This window comes from Mirounga leonina, unplaced genomic scaffold (genome assembly GCF_011800145.1).
Source record: "Mirounga leonina isolate KUSES-001 unplaced genomic scaffold, KU_Mleo_1.0 Mir_53, whole genome shotgun sequence".
NCBI lineage: Eukaryota > Metazoa > Chordata > Mammalia > Carnivora > Phocidae > Mirounga > Mirounga leonina.
In genome coordinates this window covers 64,615,727-64,635,712 of record NW_023270807.1, presented here as the reverse complement: position 1 = coordinate 64,635,712, position 19,986 = coordinate 64,615,727, and the positions used below count along the sequence as shown (strand labels likewise).

At 41.6% G+C, this 19,986-nt stretch overlaps 1 protein-coding gene across 1 annotated transcript in view; it reads right to left on the bottom strand.

Moving 5' to 3' along the window:
- ARMC2 (armadillo repeat containing 2) overlaps positions 1–17,952 on the bottom strand; it is a 107,545-nt gene extending 89,593 nt beyond the window's left edge. Inside the window, exons 1-3 of the mRNA XM_034991757.1 lie at positions 17,250–17,952; positions 8,289–8,549; positions 7,739–7,811 (exon numbers count right to left, since the gene is read on the bottom strand). Coding sequence (XP_034847648.1) covers positions 7,739–7,811; positions 8,289–8,506 — 291 coding nt within the window. The 5' untranslated portion in view covers positions 8,507–8,549; positions 17,250–17,952. The remainder of the gene's footprint in view (positions 1–7,738; positions 7,812–8,288; positions 8,550–17,249) is intronic.
- Between the last annotated feature and the right edge of the window lie 2,034 nt (positions 17,953–19,986).

The following is a 19,986-nucleotide window of genomic DNA, read 5'->3' as shown; positions in this document are numbered from 1 at the left end:
AAGAGTAACTTTATGGCAGCAGGTGCTTTTAGCTCTCTAACCAAAATAATCGAGTTAAAGTTCCTAAAATCACTTACATAATATGTGAATGAGTGACTTTCAATCTAATAGGTAAATCAACACATTTTTTAGAAATCCAGTGTGAGGGCGCCTGGGTGGCTCAGTCGTTAAGCGTCTGCCTTCAGCTCAGGTCATGATCCCAGGGTCCTGGGATCGAGCCCCACATCGGGTTCCCTGCTCAGCAGGAAGCCTGCTTCTCCCTCTCCCTCTCCCCCTCCTTGTGTTCCTGCTCTCACTATCTCTCTGTCAAATAAATAAATAAAATCTTTAAAAAAAAAAAAAAGAAATGAACATTTCTTGAAATGTGCAATTCAAGTAAGACGATTTGGAAAAATGGGTGAGGGTGTGGTTATGTATCATATATAACACATAATTTCAAACATTCATTTTCTCATATACATTAATAGAACATAGAACATATTAGAGTTCTCCTTCTAAGCAGTTGCTTATTTTAATAATGATATTTTTCAAAATATTTCTTGTATCCTCTTGTTCATTTCATATGAATCAATCCATAAACCAGACAGAAAAAAATTAGCTTAATGACTTTAGAGATACATTTTTCTAAACACAGAAAAAGGGTAAACAAAATAATCAGCCTAATATAGGGGAAGAGTAAATGACTCTGGGATCAAATCCAACTGGAGTGTAATCCATTTCTAGTTATGTGAACGTGGGCAGGCCATTTACTTCTCTGAACTTGCCCAGCTATCAAATGGAGATAGTCTCCTTCTTGCAGGGACATTGACATCCATAAAACTCCTGTTATGGAGGCTCGAGAAATGCTAGCTCCCTTTACCCTTTATTTAACAGATTTGTTTCCAAGTTACTTTTAAGTGTCAAAAGCCAAGACCCTTAGGGGCGCCTGGGTGGCTCAGTCAGTTGAGCATCTGCCTTCGGCTCAGGTCATGATCCCAGGGTCCTGGATTGAGCCCCAGGTCAGGCTCCCTGCTCAGAGGGGAGTCTGCTTCTCTCAATTCCTCTGTCCCTCCCCCCGCTCATGCGCACATGCCTGTTTTCTCTCTCTCTCTCAAATAAATAAAATCTTAAAAAAAAAAAGCCAAGACCCTAGCCTCTGACACAACCTTACTGGAAAAAAGGTTTTGAATTCAGAGGGGTCTCTTCTGAAGGAGACAACACTCACTTGTCTGCATAAATTATGCTATATTTACTTAATAGTCCCTTTACTTTTTAGTCTCCCTACCTTGTTGCAAAATATTCATAAGAATGTGACTTAGACCATGAAGCTATTGGTAACAAAAAAGGTAAGAGTATAACACAGGAAAACAAGCACTTTAGTTATAGTTATGAAAGATGAAATACATAAGGATAATCTCAGTATTAAATGTACATATGAGGTTGTCTTATCTCAGAATGCCTGTACTCTGCAGGTACCTTGAATCTTGAAACAAAGATTGAAAAGTCTGCCAAATAATAATAATGTGAATAAAGCAAATGGCTTCTTTTATAGATGCCCTAACCATTATAAATGTTTTGGGTATTAAGTAAAAGATCTTATAAAAAGGGAACATGTGCAAAGTTAATTTTTACCCCAAAGAAAATAACCCAATTATCTCTGGATGGCAAGATAAAACCCCTTAACTGCTCCTTGATAAAAGACATTATTTTCCAAGTGCAAAATCTGTCATTGTTTGTATAATGAAAAATAAGTCCCATGTGACTCCTGTCCTTAACAAAAATTATTTATTCCATTTAAACACGTATCTCACTGGACTATGTAAAAAGTATAAAGTAATACATGTAAGCATTTTTAGTTCTTCAAGGGAAAACTGCTAAACAAGCCATCAATTTCCATCCTGCCAGCTTCTACAACACGTTCTTCCACTTTGAGGAGCAAATTGGCTTTTATGCAGCAAAACAGTAAAAACTTTTTTCTTATAAGATTCACTTCATTTTCGAACTCAGAGGACATTGCAAGGACGTTGAAATTTTCCCTTGAGGACCTCACCTCCCTCGTTTTGTGTGCCATGACACTAACCAGCGACTCGAGTATAATTAAGGACACTGGGAAAGTCAGATTGTAGGATCTGTTCCAGCTGATAAAACCGCTGGAGTCTGTGGAAGAATGAAAGACTGTTCTCATAGAACAACCCAATCGAACAAGATAAAATTCCTAGAACATTTAAAGAATCTGCCTGGCCTTGACTCTTACCCCAGCATGGTGGGCCTTGACCAGTTTTTGACATGGTTCCTCTGGGTCACAAGACAGAAAGGCGGAGTCTCCCCTATTCTATGGGAAGGGGAGTCGGCCACAGCCCACCTCAGAAAGTTGCTAGGATTTCTTTTGTAGAGCAACAGAACACACACACACACACACACACACACACACACACTAAAAGACCTTTTGGAAGTTAGAAAGCAAATATTAAAAATTCGTGCAAGTGAGGAAGAGTGTTTTTGCCTTCTCTGCTTCAGCCGAAACATCCATCTTTTCCCCTTAGACACTGGTGCTTCTGGTTCTCAAGCCTTCACATTCAGACAGGGACTCACACCACCAGCTACCTACTACTTTCTCTCCCATAGCTTTTCAGGCCTGGTTTTCCTAGGCCTCCGGCTTGCAGACCACAGACCCGGGGATTTCTCAGCCCCCCTAATCATGTGAGGCAATCCCTCAAAATAAATCTCTTTCTATATATCTGTATATAAGTATGTATGTATTTATCTGACTACTGGTTCTTTTTTTCTGGAAAACCCTGAGTCATAAAATTGTGTATCAATTATACCTTACTAAAGCTGTTTAAAAAAAAATTCCTACAAACACATAACCTTTGGATGTGGCAATTGTATGTGCATCTCTACTACTATGATTTTCTCCACAGGTATGCTGGGCTCCTCTGTCATTCTCAGCATGTGACTCACTGCGGCAATGTTCCCATTCAGGAATAGTGACAGAAAAAAAAACACCGCTTTGACATTCTCATTCTGCTTTCTCTTACCCTGGATTCCCCTATCCCCAAGGTATATATGGGATTCCAAGTCCCTTTCTTTTAAAAATATATTATTTTACTTGTCAAATACTTGGAGCTTGGTTCCTGTAAAATTTTAAAAAGTGGCTCAAACTAATCTATGCTGGGGGTGCCTGGGTGGCTCAGTTGTTTGAGCGTCTGACTCTTTGATTTCGGCTCAGGTCATGATCTCAGGGTCATGGGATCAAGCCCCCTGTCAGGCCCTGAGCTCAGCGTGGAGTCTGCTTGTCCCTCTCCCTCCACTCCTCTCCCTGCTCGCTATCTCTAAAATAAATAAATACAATTTAAAAAACCCTAATCTATGCTGTGAGATCAAGACAGTAGTCATCCTGGGGAGGCAACTTCTGGGGTGCTGGTAATAATCTATTTTTTCTTTTTGAATGCTGATTACAGAGTGAGGTGAGTTTGTGTAAATTTATCAAGCTGCACTCTTATATCTGTGTCTCTTCAGCATGTCAATAAAAAGTTTAATAAAAATACTTGGGGCCTAAACAACTAGACTTTGTAGGTTTAGGAAACACAGGGAGAATTCTGTTTGACACAAATAATGATGAAAGACAAAAACCTCCTATTTATTTGCAGGGTCACATCTCTTTTCCTACTTCATACAATCCAAAGTAAGAGAGCAGCTGTTCCTGTGTATATAAATCTGAACACCAGTTAACCAGGGTAGCAGAATGAAAACAGAAATAACGACTGCCACCCAACAACAGCTCCATGTGTCAGAATTGTCGTGGGAAGGTGGGGAGCTGCTACAAAAGAAAACAGATGTACAGGGCCACACCGATATAGCAAGTAGGTATACATGTTTCCCTCCTGTCTGGCAGGATTACAGGAGCTCATGGGGACCTTGCCCAGCCAGTCAGGCCAGGCAGCCGAGGCCCGAGCGGTCAGGGGCCAGGGCACCCCTGAGGGGAGGCAGCCCACCACCTGCTAGAGGGTATGGGGGTGGGGGGGGGAGCACAGTCCGGACCCGGGGGTGGGTGGCTGGAGGGGTCGAAATGGGGAGAGGGGAAAACATAAAAGCTCAAAGAGGTGAGCTGAATGGGCTGCTTTCTTGGTCCCTCTTCCTTGATTGGCTGCTAGCTGAGGAATTATTAAAAGGCAAACTCGCCTGAGAAAGTAACCCAAAGCCAGAAAGTGCTGAAGTTCAGTCCCTTAGGTCTTCGCAAATTCTTTCAGCAAATGAGCCCCTTAACTAGGAGATACCCCAGTCCCAGCCTCCAGCTGTCTCCTTGTTCCCACTCCCTCTTCCTGCACTCCTCCTTCCCTTAAGCTCCCTCCTTTGCCAGGACAGTGGTTCTCGGAGCCAGATGGTTCTCTCAAAGGTGAAAGGGAAAAGAGGAAAGAAGGTGGAGGGACAGGTAGTATAAGTTCACTTTCAGAATTTTTTGACTGGGGGCCCCAAACTTTAGTTACAGTTTAAAATGAAATATATACTTAAGCCCCTTACACAATCTCCTATAACAAAAGGAGTTCAAACTAAAGGAGTTATTTTACTCAACATGGGTTACTGGGTCTACTTTTACTTTGCACATAGCACCTAACCATTCTGCAGTAAAGAGAGATAATTAAAATGACCATAAACAGAGGCAAATGTCAATATTACTCTGCCTAATACCTAATCCTGCAGCCCAAAAACTGTACCAGTTTGACAAGGACTGGCTTTGACTAGGTTAACTCTAGAACTAGAGATTTTTAGGATAGAATAGGCCCAAACTGAGTGAATCTCCCCAAACTACAGAATATTAAAAACAATTCAAGGGGGTCAAATGCCAGAATCATAACACAGAGAGCCACTCTACAACAAGGTAGACCCATTGGGCTTCTAAACCAGGGGCCCTCCTGTAGCTGGCTCAAAACCCAAGTGGTTTCCAAGATTGCAAGTGTAAGAAACTATGTGTCAGCAATGGCTGGCAAAGTGTTTATTGCACATTGGTCCATGCTTACTACATTGGAACCTTATTTTTGCCATCTACAATATGAGAACAAGCATAACCTTCCTCATGGCGGCATTTTGTTGAGTACTTCAAGAATATAAGATACATTTTGAGACAACTGGGGTCATTTGAACATGGACTGTACATTAGATGATATAACCAAGTAATGTTAATTTTCTGAGCTCTGATGATAATATGGTGGTGATGTAGGAGATTGTCCTTGTTCATATGAGATGCACACTTAAATTTTTATGCATGAAGTCTTAAAAGATCTGCAACTTACTTTCAAATCGTTCATCAAAAACAAACGTGCACACACACACACAGAAATAAGCACACATATATACGGTAATAAAAATCAAGAAACAGCTTGACTAACACCCCCCATTCCATGAAAGTCACGAGGTACTTGTGGCAGCAGAGCTACAAGGGGAAGAGACTGAAATAACAAGGATTGGCTGAAAGTCTGTGTAGCTCCTTCCCTCCCAGCTCCATGTAGTCACGCTACATGGTTGGGAGATTTGCTCCATATAGAAGGTAAAACAGAGGGCTCTGAATCAGGCTAACCATGCAGAGGTAAGTGTCAGGGTACTTATGATAAATATAGATATTAACTGAATATTTACCTACTGAATGCTAGGTATTCCTACCTTCTTCCTCCAGCTGGTTCTTGGAAGTTAGCAACCAGCATTTATCCTCTAGGCAAGAGCTTAGAAGATACTTCTTTAGAGAATTAACTAGCCACAGGGAAATCCCTAAAGACACTGCTAATCCCTAAAGATACTACTACTGGGGTTTCACAAACAACACAGCCCAGCTAGTCCTCCATGATGTGGGTAGGTATCACCTATGGGTTGACCAATCTATTCCACATGCTTCTACTTTCAAATAAGAGCAGCCAAACTAGCAGCATGGGCTATCAGAGGAGAGCCTCTGAAATGAAAAAGAGAAACCAAAATAAACATTAAAATGCAACAGAGACACAGAGGGAAGACCATGTAAAGACTCAGGAGAAGATGGCCATCTACAAGCCAAGGAGAAAGGCCTCAATAGAAATAAACCCTAATGCCCCCTTGATCTTCAACTTCTACTCTTCAGAACTGTGAGAAAATAAATTTGTTAAGCCACACACACACACACACACACACACACACACACACACATTCACAAAGCGCAACAGAGATTTTAAAGGAAGAAGGAAATAATTCAAAAATCAAAATTATCATCAATATACTCAGAAAAGACGCTATAATCATGAAACACAAGAATAGTATATATAATAAAAGATAACTTAGAGCAGGGAAAAAGCTTTTAGGAAATTAAAAATAATTAAATAATTTAAAAATACAGTAGCAGAAATGAAAATAACTCAATAAAAGGATTAGAAGACAAAATGTCTTCCAAAAAAAGATGGGAAATAAAAATTTAAAAAAGAAAAGAAAACTGAAGTACCAGTCCAGGGACTCCTACATATTGGAATAATAAATTCCTGAAAGAGCAAACAGACCAAAGAGGGGAAGACACACCAAAATAATTCAAGGATATTTCCCAGAGTTGAAGGGCATGAGATTTCATTGAAAGTGCCTAGCACAATGGATGAAAACGAACTATCACAAAGGTGCATTATCATGAAATGTCAGAACACTGGAAACAAAGAAAAATCCTACAAACTTCTAGAGAGAAAAAACAGCAATCAAGGTCTCAAATAAAGTACTTCCCATAAGCCCTTTCTCTAGAAGCTACTGGAGGAAGTACTCCAAAAGTAAATCAAGAAAGAGAAAAACTTGGGATACAGGAGACAGGAAAGCCATCACAAGAGGGAGAAGCAAGCTGTGTGCAAGTACCAAGGGTAAATGGTTTGGGAGAAAGTGGGGAAAGTTCTCCAAAAAGATGAATCAACAGAATACCTCATGTACCTGAATATGTGAAGGAGATTTAGATCCCTGGGGAAGAGTTTGGAGTTGAAATGGTAATAATACAAAACACAAAAGCAAGGCAATTATTAACACCAGGGAAAACAAAAAGTGGTGTGGGGAAGGAGAAGTAATCATCATTAGTTCAAGACTCAGTTGTAAACAGGATTTGTATAATCATAGTCAGAGAAAAGGGATCTAACCAAAATTATGATATATCTATATTGGGAACAGCAGTGGGGACAAAAAGGATGAATGTGTTGTGAGGATGTGTGGGAGGACAGACAAGAGTTAAATCTTCATCTTCCTTAGTGAGAAGTCATTAGATAATTCCTCAAACTCATAAGTCAGAGAGGAATAAGACACTGTTATTTAAAATTTTGGATGTAAATACCAAAAGAAGGTGCCAAAAGAGTTTAAAGTGAGAGTCATTGGTAAGGGTAGAATGAAGAATAAGGGGACAGGAGACCCCTGGAGTGTTCTGGGTAACAAACCTTTGACTCTTTATGTACATACATATATAATTTATTTGTATATGTTACTATTAAAAATAAAATAACATACACATAATTTAAAAAATTGTGAAAAACAAAAAATGTAAAACTTTCTGTTTGCCAGGTTACTATTTCTGATATTATTAAATTATAGGAAAATAATAGAAGTGTTTCATTAGATTCAAAACATTAAATTTGAAAAAATATAAAAGAAATTGTTTTTGTATTAAATTATCAGTATACTTAAGTCTATATGATCATTTTCTTAGCATATATAAGTACTGATTCCCAGTATGTTGGGCCAATTCCATTTCACAGCATTCATGGTAATATAAAGTACTCACAAGCTCTAGCGGACTGAGACGAGCACCAGAGATGGGCCTGGAATCAGATGACTCAAAACTGGATGCATGGAGGCTAGCAGAGGATATGGAACAGAAATATTAGTTTGTGAAGAATCATTTATTTCCAGTATATGTTAGTTAACTCTAGCCCCAAAACAAGTAAAAGCATTTAATGCATAAGCCTTGAGGAAGAAGCAAATTTTAAAAAAATCATAGTACTTAAAACATTTTATTAATTTTTTTCATTGCTTTTAGGGGAATTAAAAAATACTGAATAATGAAAAGAAGAAATGTATATAGTGATTTTTTAAAAAAGCTCTGTTCATATCACTTCATAGAGTTGGTATGACAACCACTATTCACCATTTCAAACCAAAGCAACTTCTTGAACCCAAGGTCTGGACTTATCTTTAGGAATCTTGAATAGATACAAGAGGTGTAATTAGCAGACATCAAACTTAAAAAAACAACTATTCATAACTAGAATTAAGGGAAAATGTCATTTGGTGGCTTACATATCCAAGTGTACAAACAAGAGAAATGTCATTACCTGAAGGAGGAAGGAGGTCTATTTTCCAGTGTTCTTGAAGATGCAGGCCCGAATAGTTTTCTTTGGTCTTCCCGTGGTGTAAATGGTCTTTGGGTCCCAACTGTTCTTAAAGCATTTCGTGCTTCACTTATGATCTCTGCACTGGTCTTCTGCTTGGACATAGAAGGTCGATAAAATGGATCCAGCTTTTCTAACTTTTTATCATTTGGAGATAGCATCTTTCCTTTTAACGTAAAATGTTCTTCAGGTAGACACCACACGCTGCAAATATATGGTACACAATATTAACTATTTTCATCCAGGAGTTTAGAAAAGAGTGCTTAAACCCATCTACATATGCTTAAGCCATTCCTCTATATTAAACTAGAAAAAGTCACAATTTTTTTAAAAGATTTTTAATTTATTACTTATTTGAGAGAGAGAAAGAGCCTGTGAGCGGGGGGTGGGGGCCGAGGGAGAGGAAAAGGGAGAGAATCCCAAGCCAACTCTGCACTGAGCGTGGAGCCCGATGTGGGGCTTGATCTTACAACCCTGAGATCATGACCTGAGCTGAAATCAAGAGTCTGTCGCTTGGGCGCCTGGGTGGCTCAGTCGTTAAGCGTCTGCCTTTGGCTCAGGTCATGATCCTGGAGTCCCAGGATCGAGTCCCGCATCAGGCTCCCTGCTCGGCGGGAAGCCTTCTTCTCCCTCTCCCACTCCCCCTGCTTGTGTTCCCTCTCTCGCTGTGTCTCTGTCAAATAAATAAATAAAATCTTAAAAAAAAAAAAAAAAGAGTCTGTCGCTTAACTGACTGAGCCACCCAGGTGCACTGTCACAAAAAATTTTTATTTTTTTAAAAAAGATTTTATTTATTTATTTGACAGACAGACACAGCAAGAGAGGGAACACAAGCAGGGGGAGTGAGAAGGAGAGAAGCAGGCTTCCTGCAGAGCAGGGAGCCTGATGCGGGGCTCGATCCCAGGACCCTGGGATCATGACCCAAGCCGAAGGCAGATGCTTAACCGACTGAGCCACCCAGGCACCCCTCACAAACAATTTTTAATTAAAAATCTACCAGGCAGTTACAGTTAGAAGATCAGGGTGGAAGAAAAGCTTTCAAAAATATAGGTTGATGTGCACAGTTATGCCTATGGGAATACATGCACTCAAGGGAAATGATGTACAGGGAAGAGAGCCAGGATGAAAGCTAAACCTGGAGAGAAAGAGGATAAATCATGAAAGAGGACAGACGAGGAAGAGAAAATCATCTCGTATTCTCCAATCTATAAAAAAAAAAAAACCACTGAGGGGTTCTGTTAAAATTTTAACTAAATTTTCCCTTTTTTCCCTCTATTGTCCTGCACATAAACTGCGAGTTTAAGGTTAGATTTAGATAGATGGGGCCTATTTCCAAGCTATTTTTGCTTTTATAAATGTAGTTTGTAAACTCAGGGAAAGGTTCAGCCCCACATTTACCCATGATGTATTTGAATGAATGGATTCAAATCACCTTCCATGTGAGATAGTGTCCTAGATGAATAAATATCAAATATCAACATCAAATATTCTTTCCCAGGCTAGCTTTCTCAGTTAAAGTCATGTGCAAGGGCCATGAGAAGGCAGATTCTTCTTAAATGCTGGTGTGTCCCCAGGGACACCTGGTTAACTTGGCAGGACACCTCTATAGCTCTAAATTTGAAAACAGTCCAGATTTAGAAAACATAATTCTCATTACTATATGGTATTAGGTGTTCATTAAAAAAACAACAACAACCCAGATCCCTGAAAATATTATATCTCTAAGGAGAAAGAGGCCTGGAAATTTTTCCTATATTTCAGTGCCTAATTTTAGAATAACTTTTGCAAAAAAGAAACATTTTTTTGTGACATATGCCCAAGGAAACTAAAAAGACTTCATTTCCATAAGTGGAATCAACAGATGATTCCTTAGACAAGTAAAGAAGATTTACTATATTATGATTCTATACATTAAGTTGTTATATAACAACAGACAACAAGAACATTTGTTTGGTTCTACCCAGGCCTCACCCTAAAAGTTTTTGAGGTAAAGAGTATGATGAAAACTACAAATGATATGCTATTCCTTTCTTTTCTTTTTTTTAAATGTTAAATGTACTTTATTATTTTTGAAAACTGGTCATGTACGTGATTCTTTTTGGTCAGTCATAATACCTGATTGGCCAGCACAGATAAATATTTACAGAGAAGGACGAATACTTTAAAACACTAGCCTTTGGAGCACATTTTTTAATTTAAAATTTTTTAAATGTTAAAACCAACACGAGTTGCAGGTTTTTATGCTATTCCTTTCATATGGAAAGGCCAGGTGAGGTAAAACAGTAAAAAATTACTCGATAAGCAGTCCTATTCTAGGTATTTTCTTTCTAGGAATTTTTGATACAGGATTTGGAATTTAAGCAAGGTCTCCAAAAATCATGTACATTAATACAACTAACAAAAACTATGACAGGTCGGGCGCCTGGGTGGCTCAGTTGGTTAAGCGACTGCCTTCGGCTCAGGTCATGATCCCGGAGTCCCGGGATCGAGTCCCGCGTCGGGCTCCCTGCTCGGCGGGGAGCCTGCTTCTCCCTCTGACCCTCTCCCCTCTCATGCTGTTTTTCTCTCTCTCTCTCAAATAAATAAATAAATAAATAAAATCTTAAAAAAAAAAAAACCTATGACAGGTCAAGTACATTTTACTTCTAGTGCTTCTGATATGACTGGCTGTTTATTTTTAAAATAGTCAAGGCTAATTTTTTAAAATATGTATAAAGTGTTTTTTGTAGAGCTATATATGCAGGTTTCCCCTGCCATCTAAAAGCTGAGCATTCTTATTAAAACTCTGGTAAGCCGGGGCGCCTGGGTGGCTCAGTTGGTTAAGCGACTGCCTTCGGCTCAGGTCATGATCCTGGAGTCCCGGGATCGAGTCCCGCATCAGGCTCCCTGCTCGGCGGGGAGTCTGCTTCTCCCTCTGACCCTCCCCCCTCTCATGTGCTCTCTCTCTCATTCTCTCTGTCTCAAATAAATAAATAAAATCTTTAAAAAAAAAAAAAAAAAACAACTCTGGTAAGCCAAAATGGTGTGAAGAGTACAGCATCTCCCCACTTTGCTTTTATTTTTTAAATTATTTTTTTAATTTATTTTTTTGACAGAGACAGCGAGAGAGGGGACACAAGCAGGGGGAGCGGGAGAGGGAGAAGCAGGCTTCCCGCCGAGCAGGGAGCCCGATGTGGGGCTCGATCCCAGGACCCTGGGATCCTGACCTGAGCTGAAGGCAGGTGCTTAACGACAGCCACCCAGGCGCCCCTGCCACTTTGCTCTTATGCGAGACCTACATTAATAACTTGTTTTCATTCACCAAGAAATCTGAAGAGGACTTTTGCTTTTATAAGACAGAGCTATTGCAGGTCTCGCATAAAAGCAAAGTGATATAACACGAACCTTCAGAAAGAAGGGGATACCTGTATTATTTTTGGATGCATAATTATGTAAATTCAGTCCCATCACAACTAACTCAAGTGGCCATATCAGTTTTGTTTGCTTGTTTGTTTTTAAAAGGCCCACTGCAGTAAGAAGGTATACCACTTAGTGAGAAGCTCCTACACAATGAATAGGTTTCTCCCAGAGCCCAAATCAGGTTTGTGATTCCTTTGGCCCCACATAGCACTAATAAGTCTAGCAATGTCAAAGGTGATCTGGCAAACCTAAAAAAGATTAGAGAAAGTGCTTTGGATGAACAATAATGGACCATCATTCCTGACTGAGAGCCTGTGTTTTAGTTTGCATGGAAAACGATACTCTTTCATGGAGTAATGAAGCAGGAATATTTACTCAAGTTGAGTGCTAACAATTCTGTACTTTATTTGGGCACACAGGAATTTAGATTGATCAAATATTGGTGGAAATACTGTAGAAGAATGGGCTTAAAAATCTTTTTGTTCATAAATTTTTACCACAAATTCTAAAACAACTTTCTCTCTCCTTCTTCCTTTCTCTTTCTCCCAAACCTTAACAGTTACATTGTGAGAAGCAGTTTCAGTAATGTAAGATCTGCAGTTAATCTATTATTATTATTATATCAATATTAATATGTCATGAACTAAATCAAATATGGAAATTTTCAGTGACACAAGTGAACTGAGTTAGAAGCATGTTTTTAGGGGCGAGGGAAGGATTTTTTCCTTTGTTAAATTACAAATTCTTATTATAGAGGATTTTTGCCAACTTAAACAATCACTCAGAGTTTGAAAGCTTGTCTGTTTATAGTAAAGTACGCCTGAACCATGACAGAATAGTATCACTATTTTAACTTTTATTTTATAAAGAAATTTTAACTTTACAAAAACTCTCTTGACAACTGGAACAAATCCACTGAGCTAGTATGGCTTAACTGTTTCCTATGTGCAAAGCCCTCGGGTCTCTGGGAACACAGGAATAAATACTGTCTTCACTCTCAGGCAAGAGGGACCACCAATGCTGGTTAAACATTTGCCTTCATACCAAGCACTATGCTCAGCAGTCTCAAGTACATCATCTCAGTGAATCCCTACAACAGTTTTGTGAAGGATGAAGTCTTAGACAATAGCACAGAAGCTGTGACATGTGCCCACACATGACATTCAAGCTACTACTCATGAGATGGGGTGGAAGGAGGCAGGGCCGTCAGAGGCCTTGGGGCTGCAGCTATTTATGCACCAATACAGACACATGCCAATATTTTCATACCTGGAGCAGCTTTCTTGGGGTGTACCCGCTGAATGTCAACTCTACTTGTACCCAAATGATTTTAATACAAGCTAGGAACTGAGGGGGGCAATGAAAAACACTGAAATAACTCCCATGTGGTTACAAAAAAAAAAAAAAGGAAGGGATTTCCGATTGGGAGAAGGTGTCAAGGAGACTTCTTGGAGGAGGTGATGCTTGAGCTGGGTTCTGAAAAATGGGCTGAATTTGAAGCATGTGGCTGACATTAGGTCTAGAGTAGAGAAGGAATTTCAAGCGAAGTCAATGAGTGAGCCGAGGCAGAGTGCCAAGAACATATGGGCTGTGTGCTGGAGAAGAATGAGCTCTGGAAATACAGATTGGAGTTGGACCAGAGAAAGAACTGAATGGCAGGTCAAAAAACACAAAAAGCTGGTGAGCAATTAATAGATTTGGAGGCATGATGTGATCTGGCAGGAGTGGGCAGGATGGGAAGGAGGGAAAAGACTGGAAGGGACAAAATCAGGTAGTTCTTCTATTTATTAAACACTGCAAAAGGGGATTTTCTACTTCGAGGTATCTTAATACCTAAATCAGGTAGTTCTTATGTAATCAGTCAACTAATTCTTAGAGGTCCTCAAGGAAGTATTCCTGGATATGCCTCTCCCTGTCCTCCAGCCTCAGTTAGGTGCTCCTCCTCCATAATCTACAAGGTCACCAGTTGGCCTCTGTCAATACACCCTCCCCCTACACCCCTGGTGCTGCTTCACCTGACTCTGAGCCACGGTTCCCTATGTGAGGCACGGCTGAAGGTCCACATTTGTTGAATCGCTGAACTCCATTTCCTCTTTCTCTCCCTTTTCAAGACTTATTTATTTTGAGAGAGAGAGAGAGAGAGAGCACCCATGAGCAGGGGAAAGGGACAAAGGGAGAGAGAGAATCTCAAGCAGACTCCCCGCTGAGCTCGGAACCTGACTTGGGGCTCCGTTTCACAACCCTGAGATCATGACCTGAGCTGAAATCAAGAGTCACCCAGGTGCCCCTGAACTCCATTTTCCAATACAGATCTGAGCTAAGCAATATCAAGCTGAAGGCAATATGGCTTCTTTCATTGGAGACATTTGTTACAGTGGATTAGGAAGGCCTATGGGACTTTATTTCAATGGTATCTGATTTTTTTTTTTTTAAGTAGGTTCCAAGCCCAGTGTGGGGCTTGAACTCATGACCCTGAGATCAAGCATTGCATGCTCTACCGAGTCAGCAGGGCACCCTGTCAAATGGCATTTGATTCTTGATGCCAAGTGGTAATATGAGATCAAATTCAGCTCCCTTTTCCTTTCTTGCCTTCACTGCAAGTTGCCTGGCAGGGAGTAAGACTTGATTAACAGTGTGATCTGTGAATGAGGCATTGAAAGCCTGTAATGAAGGAGTAAAGGTGAAACAGAGGTAAGAAGAGAGATGAGAACAAGTGAGGGGCAACAAGAGCAGAAGAACCAACAGGATTTAGCAGCTGAGAGGACAGCAAGAAGCCAGAGGTGATACTTTATGCAAACCTGGAGGAGGAGGTCAGAGGGCCCGGAGACCTTTTAAAAGAAAACAGGAGAAGTAGACTTTGAAGGGAAAGAAGAAAAAGGCTATGAGCTGCCTTGCATCACTGTCCTGAGTTTATGATGTCCACAGGACCTCTAGAGGATGACCATCACCAGCAGTAGAAAATCTGAAACTGGAGATCTTCGTTTTTACAAAATATTTCTTACTCATTGGGGGAAAATTTCAGAGTCCTCATTTGTAAAAATGTGTATCTAATTATCAAGACCTGTCTTTCTCTTTGCTGCTAATAGTTACCTGAATTTGTAAAAATTTGTATCCAATTATCAAGACCTGTCTTTCTCTTTGCTGCTAAGTTACCTGAATTTGTAAACATTTGTATCCAATTATCAAGACCTGTCTTTCTCTTTGCTGCTAATAGTTACTGAACCAGTCTCCCTGCTAAATGCAGCACTGCTCTTTAAAGATATTTTGCAACAAGAGAAAGGCTGACCATCTCCACCCTCTATTCCCTGCAAATCAAATACAGATCTTCCTCAACTTATGATAGGGTTACATCCTGAAAAACCCATCCTAAATTGAAAATATCATTAAGTCGAAAATGCATTCAATCCACCTAACCTACTGAACATCATAGTATAACATAGCCTAACTTAAACGTGCTCAGAATACTTACATTAGCCCACAGTTGGACAAAATCATCTAACGTTATAATGAGCGTTGAGTACGTATCTCGTGTAATTTATCGAATACTGTGCTTAACGTAAAAACCATGGCTGGGGGACACCTGGGTGGCTCAGTCGGTTAAGTGGCTGCCTTCTGCTCAGGTCCTGATCCTGGGGTCCTGGGATGGAGCACCCCCCCCCAGAGGAGTCTGCTTCCCCCTCTGCCCCTCCCCCACTTGGTGAATGCTCGCACTCTCTCTCTCTCTCTCTCAAATAAATGCATAAAATCTTTAAATTAAAAAAATTTTTTTTAAATAAAAATACAGAATGGTTGTGAGTGTATCATAGTAAGTGGCTGCCACTACCCAGCATCATCAGAGAGTATCATAGAGCCTATGGCTAGCCTGGGAAAAGATAAAAATTCAAAGTATGGTTTCTACTAAATATATATTGCTTCCTCACCAACAGTAAAGTTGAAAAATTTTAAGCTGAACCATTGTGAGTTGGGGCCATCTGCACTCAAGACCCTTTCCACAATTTTGAAAAACCTTTCTGTTAACATGAGCACCCAAAGAGGCAGTGGTTAAATGCATTGCTGGAGTAGAGGTTCATATACCCTCTTGGCAATTCACAGCTGTGTGACGTTGGCAAGGATTGTATGCCTCTAAGCTTCAGTTTCCTCATCTGTAAAATAGGGATGGCCATAATTGCCTTATAGGATTGTTCTGATAATTAAATAACATAATTCATGTAAAGTGCTTTAGCATCTGGCCCTTAAGAAAAAGTGCCTGACCCAGGCACTATGTCATAAAAGGATACAATAAAAATTCTCCCATGAATAAAAAACTGCATTTTAAAAAAGAAATTGTGGGGCATCTGGGTGGCTCAGTCGTTAAGCGTCTGCCTTCAGCTCAGGTCATGATCCCAGCCTCCTGGGATGGAGCCCCGCATGGGGCTCCCTGCTCAGCTGGGAGCCTGCTTCTCCCTCTCCCATTCCCCCTGCTTGTGTTCCCTTTCTTGCTGTGTCTCTCTCTGTCAAATAAATAAAATCTTAAAAATAAAAAAAGAGGGCGCCTGGCTGGCTCAGTTGGTTAAGCGACTGCCTTCGGCTCGGGTCATGATCCTGGAGTCCCTGGATCGAGCCCTGCATCGGGCTCCCTGCTCGGTGGGGAGTCTGCTTCTCCCGCTGACCCTCCCCCCTCTCATGTGCTCTCTCTCATTCTCTCTCTCTCAAATAAATAAATAAATAAAAATCTTTAAAAAAAAAAAAGAAATTGCAAATGAAAGGGAATGACGTTTGTTTAGTGTTTCCGTAAATTTTGTAAGTTAAATTTAAATGGAAGGTGTTTTTTTGTGAAAAATAATTTTTATTAGGTATTTTATTGAATATCAGGTATGCCAAATCAACAACTAATCAGAGTTTCATAGATTCACAAAATAGGATACAAATAAAGCGCTTCTTGCTTTTCTACCACGTTAAAATAATTCTAAATTAGAGTGGGATGGAAGAGCCGCTGTGATAGTCATGGGAACGGACGATAAAAGGCATTATATGTACATATGATGTATTTTAATGTATACTGTTACCTTTATTTATTTATTGGGGCCCTCCCTATCTGTTGCCTAAAAGAGCCCAGGTACAATCTGTGTGACCGTGGCGAGCTCGCTGTCTGCCTAGACAAAGCCCTTTGGTTTACCACTTTCATTAATATTTCCAAGCTTCTGTTAGGCTCCACGCACCTGACTAAACGCTCAGTGTACAGAAATAAGGACAGCCGCGGCCGACGCCGAGAGCATGCACCCTTGGGCAGAAAGGCGGACGACAGCAGGAGAGGTCCCCGGTGACCCGGCGGGGGACGCCTCCCCTCCCGTGCGGACAGAGGCTTCCCCGCTCCCGGCAATGCCCCCTCCTCCACAGGTTCAGGCCAGGACACAGCACAGCAGCGCGGTCACTCTGCCTGCCAGCCCACCCTCCTGCCAGCCCCTAGCCCGCCCGCTCAGCTGGGCCGGCCAGCGTCTCCATGGTAACCGTACACAAACTACCTACCCCGGGCGCCTGGGCCGCCTGCCTGCAGAGCCAGGTCGCTGCTGGGCGGGCGGAGCGGGACAGGAAATGAGCTGGGACTGGGCGCAGGAAAGGGGGCTTCCGGCCAGACCCAAAGCCGCTGTGATTAGCGCTGGTGACAGTAACAGCTGCGGAGGTTCAGCTCATCCTTTAGCTTTCCCGAGGCAGCCGCAGCCGCGAAGGAGCGGCAGGGCGGGGCGGGGCGAGGCGGGGCGGGGCGGGGCCGGGAGAGGAGAGACGGGGAGGTTTCCCGGCGCGGCCGGGCCACTGGGCCTGCGCCGGTCCCCCAAGCGCATGCGTAGGAACGCTAAGGCCAGGAGCGGGCGGGCAGGCGAGCAGGCGGGGTGCGGGGAGGATCCTGGGCGAGGGCTGGAGGCGGGGGAGTGCGAGGGAACCGCTTAGAAGACAGGTGTGGGGCGGAGCTCCCTTTTAAATTAGCAGCTTACCGAACCCTATTTGTTGAGAGTCTACGAGATCTCAGCACCTCTATTAAATAACAATAAGCAGGATGGCAGCTTAGTGCTTAGGGTTAAGAGTCAGGATGTGCTGATCCAAGTTACAGCCTGTATAGCCTTGAACTAGTTGTCTTAACCTCTTAGTTCCCTCATTTGTAAAATGGAGATAATTAGTAGTACCTAGCTAGGTCTTGTAGTTGTGACGAAGACTGAATGAGAAAATAGATATAAAGCGCTATGCACGTGGCAATGAATGAATGTTAAACTGTTGGCTGTTTTTTTTGTTTTGTTTTTGTTTTTTTTTTAAGATTTTTATTTATTTGTTTAACACAGAGAGAGAGAGCACAAGTAGGCAGAGCAGCAGAGAGAGGGAGAGGGAGAAGCAGGCTCTCCGCCGAGCAGGGAGCCCGATGCGGGGCTCGATCCCAGGGCCCTGGGACCATGACCCGAGCCGAAGGCAGACGCTCAACGACTGAGCCACCCAGGCGCCCCTGTTGGCGCTTTAGTTTACAAAGGGTATTTTATTGTATATTTTCTTTTTAAGTGTCCCTACCACTGTGCGGTAGCAAGCCTGGCATCCCCATTCACAGGGGACAAAACAGGGGTCCGAAGTGTAATGAAGGACAGTGGTAGATTCAATCTAGGCTTCCCACGGGCAAACATTTTTTGTACTTACTGCGCCATCACAGTTGATTGGCAAAAACAACAACAACAACGTTTATGTATTTCCGGTTTAAATTCCTTTCTCTCCTATTAGACCATTCAGCAGCACTTTACTCTGTGAAATACAAGTGAGACCATAATCACACTCCATTCAAGTTTATACCACGTTTTATAAATATAGGGATTTTTCAACTGAAGTGTTGTTGTCAACATAAAAAATGCCACATGCCTTAGTGCTAAGTATCTTGTAAAGAATAATTAAATTGAAAATACTTTTGAGCACATATTATGTGTAAGCCAACATGTTAGGTGGGAAATGATACTAACCTAAACTAAAGGAATGTAAGTATTCTTCAAAGTATCCAAGAGGACATACTCATTAGTTGATTGGGTCATTTTAAGGCCTGAAACAAAGCATTTGTGTTCTTCCAGGTTGAAATTTTTTCCACTGAGTCAACATGTCATCACATCATCAAGTCCCTTTTACTGGCCACTGGACTCCATTATGCAAAGGGAACTTTGCCCATTTAATATAAAAATATAACTAATATTTTGAATTCACAACTTGTGAGATGTGATTAAAATGCAACTTAATTTTAGTCTCTCACAGCTGTTTTCAGGTATATTCAGTGTTGGTTGTCTTTCCCTGCCCCTAGATGGAAAGTTGGGTAGAGTCCATGTATTTTCTGCTCATTTTTAGGTAACTGATAGTCCTATAGTAACTAAATCCAACCACAGCTTCATTCCAAAATTATAATGTTGGATACAAGATATAAACAAATGCATCAAACTTTACTTGAAAATAAGACTTCATCCCCCTCTCCTGTTCTCAGGTCTCCAGATAACTTTCCCAGCAGGGATGCAGTTGGTTTAGGCTCAGCACTCCCCCATTCACTAGAGGCCACTTTAGGACCCACCCTGGGTGGAGGTGGGCAGGAAGTGGGGAGAAAAGAAGCCAGGAGATGGAGCACTTCTTCCTGGATTTGAATAGCTTTGAGCTTACCCTGCCTGGGCTATAGTTAAAGCAGCCCATATGGAGCCCTCCTGGGTTCTTCAGCATTTCCTATTAATGAAGATCTCTTTCCAGGGGACTCTTCAGGTGAATGCTGAGCTATTCCTCTGCTTGTTTATAACTCCTTCTCTGACCCTAGAAATCCAGGGTTTACTCCAACCCCTTTAGATGGGTCCCAAGATGGTGCCATACCTTGTCAAAAAAAAAAAAAAAAACAACCCCACAGACATCTCTTTCCCTAGTGACTGTGAGAATGCAGGCCCATCCCAGTGCGGCACTCCCCACCCACCGTGCCCCCCCATCCTGTCACAGGATGGAGCTTTAGCTTTCCCAGAGTGAGGCGAACTCCAGTCCTCTGGACTACCTAACTACACTCTCTGGCAGGCTCCTCTGGGAAGGCCTCTCACTGGATTTGAGATGAAGGGGGTGGCATCCCCACACTCCTCTCCAAAGAAACTTCCTCACCCATCTTGCCCCTGCATTCTCTGACTTCTCACTTTTTAGCCTCAGCCTGGACCCTTTGGTCCAGGGAGTCTATATATTTCTTTGTAACTTGCCCTAAGGAGACTTTGCCTCGCCTTCACTTTGG